Source organism: Pempheris klunzingeri, chromosome 20 (assembly GCF_042242105.1).
Source record: "Pempheris klunzingeri isolate RE-2024b chromosome 20, fPemKlu1.hap1, whole genome shotgun sequence".
NCBI classification, from domain to species: Eukaryota; Metazoa; Chordata; class Actinopteri; order Acropomatiformes; family Pempheridae; genus Pempheris; species Pempheris klunzingeri.
The window spans coordinates 16,664,540-16,673,120 of NC_092031.1; the positions used below are offsets into that span (position 1 = coordinate 16,664,540).

The window sequence follows — 8,581 nt, forward strand, 5'->3', positions numbered from 1 at the left end:
TCATTCTACCTGTAATCTAATGTAAGTATGTAATCTAGAGTCATTTCACTGGTTGCTTAACAAAGACGATGCATTGTTAATTTATTGAATGTACAGTTTTGATGACAGTGGCTTACCGTGTGTGTGTGGAATCGTGATGTTTTTCGTTGAGGACGCTGTGAGGTTGAACCTCTGGCACTGAAACCCTGTTAAACCTGAACCTACAAAGTGCTGTTAACAACAAATATGCATAAAAACACACAAACTCTCAGTGATCACCGTCGCTGTTAACGTAGCTGGAGGTGGCTGATCTGCATCCACAGACAGGGTTCTTTTAAAACCTCAATCTGACAGCTTTTCTCTTATTCATTTGTACTGTTGATCATACTGAGTCATCGTAGACAGTTATTGCTGCTTTAAAGGATTGTAATGTGACAGGATTGTAATTTATATAACACTTCTACAACTATTTTATTTACGTTTTGCATCTCGTTTTAAGGACACATTGTTGTGTTGACCCTTAAATCACAGTGATAGTTTGTTTCATTCTAAAAATCTTAACATGAATACAGATGAACCTGAAATCAAAGTGGCAGTGTTGGATTTCATTTCATTCGTCTTTGGGACTACGTGCTGTACAAATGTGATACTTTTCAACTCAAGGTAGGTTGATTAAAGGCTAATTCATTGTTTTATTTATCACAAGTTGGGTCTAATTTCCATGCTTTTGGCCCTATTGCTAATAGTAACTTATTTCTTTAATTTGTATTTTTATATGGACATGTATTGCGGCCTTGTGCCACAAACAATGCACAAGCACTTAGCCTTCAGATTAACCTTGTGTTTCTTGCCTTGTCAGATTTGGTTGTGATGTCATTCTCGGATCTCAGCAATTACCTTGCTAAACTATAAAAGTAACACCCAAATTGAAATAAACCGCAGTTATCCCCTAAAGCCCTTGAAAGCTTCCTATTCTTTTCAAGTGTGTACGGTACGTGACACCACCTTCATGGAGGTGCAGTTAAGTCCGTTTGTCCAGCAGATGGAGATCTTCTGCCACATTAAAAAGGAGCTCAGGTCTTGTCACTGAGGTCAAATCTACACATGGTGAAACGCTCGAGTCAATCCATGCAAGAACATAAGCAAACAGGTGACAAATTAAAGGAATAGTGTGATATTTTGGGAAACTCTTCACTGTCTGGGTCTAGTTTTTATTGTTTAAAAATGTTTAGGTAGTTTTAAATTAGTGTTTATTAGTCTCAATATTAGTTTTAGTTTTCTTCTTATTATTATTATTATGTCAAAGCTATTTAAGAAGTTCAGAATTAATATTACAATGCAACTACAACACTTTGCGAAGACAACTGACTCCCAGTCATGAAAACATCCCAGTCTTAGTGATCATATGCACCAACGCCTTCTGAAGCGAGTTGTGTTGACAAATTTGACCAAATTGATTGATTGACAACTAAAGATTTATCCTGTACTATGTTTATTTTTTTAGTCAGTTTTTTAAGTACACAATATTGCTTCAGTTAGTTTTTATTATTTTGTACAAAACATTAGTCTTTTTTATTTCTGTGAACTTAAATGTTTTTTCAAACCTACTTTTAGTTTTTAGTTACCTATAATAACCTTGCTCTCCTGTCTGTGCAATAATAATAATAATAATCTATAGCACTGATTTAGCTCCTATAATCATGTTGGACTCGCAATGGAATAAAAAAAAAAAAAAAACACATTCTTCTGAACAGTCAAAACTTTGTGCCTACATTACCCACAATGCAGCTCAACCCATAGCACTTCACTCAAGAGACTGGGGCGTGTCATCCTAGTAGTAGCGAATGTAGCCTCTAACTGCTAAACTCAAGCAGAGGTCTGGTAAGCTCACTTCTGTCTAACTCCACACCCCCACATTTCTTCGTCTTCAGACATGTTCTCTTCACCGACTCAAATGACATCACTTGAGGCAACTGATCAGACTTCTTGCAGCTCCATCTGGAGACACAACTTTTGCTTGAAGTACAGTTTTGAGCCCGGAGGCCTCACTTTGCATAAAGACTGGAGGCTTTCATAAATCCTTATAGAGTACTGTCTTAACATTCCTTTTTGTTTACAGATTAAAGACACAAGATATTTATCGATTAATTCAAGTAATTATTAAATCTAATTTTGACGGTGTTGTATATTCATGCAATGCTTAGCTAATTTGACATCTGGCTGTAGCTTCAAATCTAACTCACAGGCATGGGAGATTGATCTTCTCATCACTTAGATAAATAGTGAAAAGACATGATGAATTGTTTAGTGCATATGAAAACAATCACACATCCTCACAGTCACTAGATAGTAGCCCAGCTGAACGCCTAGAGGAAACCACCATCATCAAGACACTGAATGAGGAGAAATCTTGAGGAGGAATGGTGTTCATCTGTCCAGAGACTTGGAGAATCTATGTTCAGGAGGACTGAAGCTGTTCCACAGGTACGTGGTGGCCAACCATCATGGTTTTTCCTTTGATTTGTCATCCATGTGTATGGACAGGGCCATTGCAAAAGGTGTGGTGCTGAAATATTTGTGTTACTTAAAAAGCCTGATACTGTTCACTTATTCTATATTACAGTAGACAGCACTCATCATCAGTCACTTGTAAAAGGAGATCACCATGTGTAGAGCTGCACACTCACAGCAGGAGAAAGTGTGAACTGGTCTGGTGGTGTAAATGTCACCTGATGATCTCGCCACTCTTACATAAACTTCCACATGCACACACTGGCTCTCCAGAGCCTTACGGAATTATGGGTAAATCAATGTTGCTTCTGTCTGGCCGTCTTGTTGTCGTTGGCAACCAGGTTGTCATGTTAAACTGCTCAGACAGTGAGCCACTGAGCTGCAGCAGGCAGGTCATACCCACACAGGAAGCGTTTAAAGGCGGGTGGGACCTCGGCTCAGTTTATCCTGAAGATAATATGGTCAGTGAGGTGCTAGCAAACATTTATTAACCGTTATTTTTATATTCTAACCATTTGGGGATTACATGTTCCCATGAGTTGAGAACATTATTTTAGTGTCGGACTTGTTCTTTAAAACTTTTAAACCCTTTCGGTCATTTTAAAAAACACATTAAAGTCAGAATCCATTCATGTCAATAAATCAAAGCCTTTTTCCGTTCCATAAGTCATTGGAGCATTTCTTATTTACAGTGCCTGGAAAACCCAATCCACCTGTCCTGTCCATCAGGCCCTGCAGCTGACAATCCAGCCAGAGCTGGGACTGTGAAATTAGCTAATCTCCTTGCAGGAAACATAGCAGGAGCAGCTGTTGGACTGAAGCAGGCTGGACATTAAGCAGCGGGGAGGAACAGGCCAGCAGTGAGAGCAAGAAGTCCAGCCCCAGGGAGAAAATGGCCTCATTGGTGCACCCCTTTCTTTTACGATTGTTCTATAGTTACGCTTTGTCAAGCCCTGTGCCTAAAGTCACCTAAATACATGAGAAAGAGGAAGGTATAACTGGGATGACTACCAGAGACTTTATTTACCTCAACTGCAGAGGGCACCAGGCCTTCATTTGAAAAAGCCGTATATTGGAGACAGGCCTTTATTTCTAATCCCTCTGTTTGATAAGTATTTAGAAGATACAGTCCGGCTGGGACATTAACACGCTGCACTGATTGAAATGCAGGTAATAACACTTAAAATGAATGATCAAGAAGATGATTTGCTAATAAATAAAAAAAGCATTTTTATATTCTTGATTTTTTTAATCAAGGTGATGGAATTGTAAATTATGTTTAACTGGCATGGACATTGTATAACAGGCACCGGTTTATTCACCCTAGTTTTTTCCTCTGGTCTTTACAGGGGCAGGTTTTTATTTGTTTGTGTTGACCACACCCCAGGCCATTATTAGAAACCTGGCTTTTATTTGACTGCCGACTTTTTTTTGAAGAATTATAGTAAACTATGCATGTAAGCACAGTATGTGACATTTGGATGGAAGTTCTCCTCGACACAGAAGTGATACACCACTCTCACTTGTCCCATACTGTTGTTTTTGGTCACAGCAGGCAGCTGTTTTCAACCAAAAAAACCTTAAAAACTAACTGTACACTACCTGTTCAGCAACCAAATGGTAGTCAGACACTAGTTGGCAACTAGCTGGTGAACATAGTGGAGCATTTAGCAGCTAAAGAGAGATATTTCCCTTAGGAGTCGGTGTCGACCAAACCGGAGCTAAAAGAGAGTGAATATTGGACTTAACTGTTAGATTTGTAACAAGGAACTGTTAAACTAACAAGTTATATGCAATATGTCAATGATGTGTTCACAACTTGTTTCTGTGGCCAAAAAATGCAGGTATTGCAGGTTGCAGACTTGAGGCTAAGCTTAATTAGCCATTAGGTTGGTTTTGTTATCTCTGGACAGAGACAAGAAAGCTTCTAGTCTTTATGCTGAGCTAAGCTACCTACAGACATGAGAGCAGTATAAATCTTCTCATCTATCTCTCAGCAAAAGAGCTACACTGATAACCTACATGGTTCATGTATGGTTCAAAACACTTTCCTGCCAGCTAAAAGATACTAGATAGAAGATAGAACCAAAAAGAAAGAAATAAAATACCTTCAGTGTTAGACTTTGGACCCCATTGATGTGAAGGTGGAGGTGCAGCAACCATTTTACTCAGCAAGATTAAGGGTGGAAAAACTGCTATTAAACCTGTCTTAAATAGTTGCACTCACATACCAAAATGTCATTAGTGTGGAGTTTTAATGGAACGTTTTCCAGTGCAGGTTTGTCACTTCTCAGTCTTTTTCACTCAGGAAAAGAGTCAAAACACTGAATCTTTGTTAATCTTATTTACACAACAATGAATGAATATCACAATATATTGATGCACAATGTGAGTAATTTGAATCTTTGGCATGGCAGCTGTTTCCTTCAGAAATCCATACTGGTCAAAACCTTAGCAATTGACTTTTAAGTCATCAAAGCTCCAGACATTGTCTTATATAGCGTTAAAGCAGGCCGCTCTTCTGTTCTTGTCATTAAAGTTAAACTTCTGGGGGTGTCCTCCTCTTCAAGGCCTTGTGAGTGTTGTGTAGATAGGCTGCTCCCAGCCAGAGGGAGGACTGTGCGGAGGTGGTGCCAAGGCCAGGCTGTTGATCAGCGGCGTGGCATAAGGCCTGCGAGAGGAGTGAAAGTACGGGTACTGATACAGGCTAGCAGGGTACCCAGGGAAAACACTGTAGAAACTGGAGCTTTGAAGGTCAGTGTAGTCAGATTGGTTGGTGGAGGATGAGGAGGATGTGGAGGAAGGGCAGACGCCCGTACTGAGGGCGGTGTACTCGGGTTGCGGCAGTGGAGGAGTGGAGGTGGAGGAGCTGCTGTAGTGACCTGGGCTCATCTGCTCAGTTTTAATCTGAGGTTTTTGGCTGGTGTCCTCGTGGAGCCCGAGCGTGTCACGACTGCAAGAGGATGGTGGGACTCCGGTGGGAGTCCCACTTTTGGGCGTCCAGGTGGGAATGCCATGGGAGTGAGAATGGATGCTGGGTAGGATGAATGATCCAGAAGGGTTGTTATGTCCATGGGTGGTGTCTGATGAGGTTGGTACCGCGGAACTGTGGCTGTTGGGAGGGAGGTACTGGTCGAACTCATGGACATCGAATCCGTCGATGGTGCTGATGACGTCAGTGCTGAGCTCTGAGATGTCCACGTTACTAAAGTCAATGTTCTGACGGATGGTCGGAGGAACGCAGCCGGAGCTGCTGTCCACAGGCCGTTGACCCTCATGTTTGTTCCCCATGTGGAGGTCGGTTTTAGGGGTAGTGGGGGGTGTTGGAGGTCCGTGAGACTGACCTGGAAAACCAAAACCAAACAAACACCAATCGATATTTGCATGCTGAAGCAATAAAGGTAAAAAGTGTATTAAAACGGAAGGTCTGTGTGGTATTAGTCATCTCACCTGTCCTGTCTGGATGGTAATGATGGTGCACCTCCCCTGTGCCGGGCAGCCTGGCCACCCCTGGTTCTGTCTTATACAAGCCCTGCAGATGCTGCTGCTGGACCAGTCCAGGTCTGCAGTCCCCCTGTCCCGGTTTGTTGCTCTTGCGTCTCCGAGGCTGATACTTATAGTCTGGATAGTCTTTCTTGTGCTGCAGCCTCAGCCTCTCCGCCTCCTCGACGAAGGGACGCTTTTCTGTTTCAGAAAGAAGTCTGAGGACGAGTGGAATGAGAGGAACAAATTAGAATCACATGGGATTTCTCAGCTGCCGTGGCTCTGTGGGTAGACAGACCAAAAACTTTTAGAGCATCCATCATCTGTTGGAAGTCATTGGCGCCTCTTTTTTTCTCCAGCCATGGACTCAACCTGTGGCGGAACCAGGCCGTCAGATGGGCAGGGGCAGACTGCACGCAGTGGGGCACCAGCATGCACATATTCGTGATGCATTCATGGTGAAACTACCTGTTCAGACTCTGCCCTCTACAGTTATGTAGACCCCATCTTCACGTGACCCACACAGACTGTAGTCACATTTTTGTTTGTTTTTTATCTCACGCTAATGTAAAATGAACTGTGTCTATTTGTCCATTATAAATCGGCGTTGGATCCTTCCCAGGTCAATAGGGGGGAGTAGTAGTAGTAATGGCTTTACCCACAGACTGCTAGCTTCTTATCATTCTGTGGGGAACGATGAGTCCGAGCAGTAACAAACCTGCAACATACGCATGCTGGCATGGCACTCCTGATCTCTGATAAACATTCACATTGATTAACTTCTTATCTCAATAACAAAGCTTGTTTTCTCTAAATTAATTATGCAAATACAGCTGTTCTTGGCTTCTGTATGTAAAAGTTCCAAACCCTGGTTAACACTTAGATTGTTTTATTATGTGACTAAGGTTTAAACTACACCAGCTTTTAACCACTTTCAACCATTTTGAAGCACATACTGTAGACGCCAACTAATTTTTCAGCTTGTGGGACAGCTAATGTGGCACAGCATCACATTTTCTGCACTGGAGGGACACCCTAGAGGGCACTTCATTGTTCAAAGTGCACTTTTTTTAACACTGGAGCATAAAATGCTTTTTGCTGGAAAGCTATATGTACTTACTGGTTATTTTGCAGATTAAGACTTTACACACAAAACATATGATGAGCTAATACGATATGATCAATTGTTATAGATTAAGCTAATATGGTAAATGAAGTAAAATAGAATGTTATAATGAATTATTATTACTGAAATGCATTTTGCTGATAATACTCACATGCTTTCACTGACAATTTCAGTGCAGAGCTTTACTTGTAATGGAGGTTTTTATATATTAAGGTATTATTAGTTTTACTTAGTAAAGGATCTTCCTTCTTCCTCCTTCACTGGCTGCATTTTAAATTCAGTCAGATAACATTAGAAAGTGACCAGTTGTGGATTCAGCGACACTTTTATTGAGCAATGTTTTAGTACTAAAAGTAATTACTTAAAAGTGTTTACTGCACATGCTGGAAAAGCACAATCAACACTCTTTGAATGCCACCCCCACTGTATTCTTTTTTTTTTTTTTAGTACTCCCATCGATCTTTTTACTTGTATTTATGCTCAATTTGAGCGATTTAGTCATAATTTGAATATTTAATAACTTTATTAGGTTTCAAAATTCTCATTTTAGAAATAAATTCACTGCGAGAGACCAGGAACTCTAAACCTGAACTGTGGCCTTCAGATTCAGCTGCATGAAATACAAACTGCTCTCTAGTAAAAGCTGAGAGTCTCTAGTTGACCTCCAGCACCCACCGCCACAGTTTGCCCAGCGTCTTGCTGAGCTCCGCGTTGTGCAGATGAGGATACTGGTCCGCCAGCTTCTTCCGCGCTGCCTGCGCCCAAACCATGAACGCGTTCATCGGCCGTTTCACATGAGGTTTGTTCTTCAGCCCTCTGCCCCCCTGGGAGGGCATCGGTACCAGCGACCAGTCGTAACCTTTCAGCACTTGCGACACCGCGTCGCGGATGCAGGCGGGGAAGCGCTCATCCTCCACGCTGCTCTCCGGTCTGTAGGTAGTCCCGGGCGGGCGCGCTGCCTCCTGCGCGTCAGGCCCTGCTGGAGAGGTGGGGGGCTCTGAATCCGATCCATGCTGGGTCATGGAGCTCTCGCTGTCTGTTGGACTGTGCGGATGGTCTGTCAGTGACTTGTTCTCCTCTGTCATTCTTGTCGGTAAAACGTTGCTTGATGGATTCCCGAAGAACTCTCCAAGTGCGTAATTGCGCACGCGTGTGGGAGCCTGTAGGAACACTGTTTCACCCCGAAATCAAGTACAGTCCCAAATGTCTTGTCTTGAACTTGCCATTCCTCTCTCTTTAATCCTTCCTCACAGCCAGGCAAAGTTTGAGGAGCCTCTATTTTCTCTATAACACTTTTCGCTCTCTTCATAACTTGCGTCTCTCCACCCCTCGTGTCCTATTGGCCTTGGCAAAGTCTTTATGCCTCCTGGTTTGGCATAACGAAGCAGGAGGAGTCAGCGGATTGGTAATAATCAATATTAGCCTGCATTTAGAATTTTAAACAAAATTTTACGACTGCATGAGTGGAGAGAGGGTAGTTAT

At 42.2% G+C, this 8,581-nt stretch overlaps 1 protein-coding gene across 1 annotated transcript; it reads right to left on the minus strand.

Annotated features, from left to right (window-relative positions):
* Positions 1 to 4,785: 4,785 nt before the first annotated feature.
* Positions 4,786 to 8,346, minus strand: LOC139219569 (transcription factor Sox-8-like). Its single transcript, XM_070851481.1, has 3 exons — positions 7,775 to 8,346; positions 5,941 to 6,191; positions 4,786 to 5,834 (listed from the first exon to the last, which is right to left on the minus strand). The coding sequence occupies exons 1-3, from the start codon at positions 8,182 to 8,184 to the stop codon at positions 5,056 to 5,058; spliced, it is 1,440 nt and encodes a 479-aa protein (XP_070707582.1). The 5' UTR covers positions 8,185 to 8,346; the 3' UTR covers positions 4,786 to 5,055.
* Positions 8,347 to 8,581: the final 235 nt, after the last annotated feature.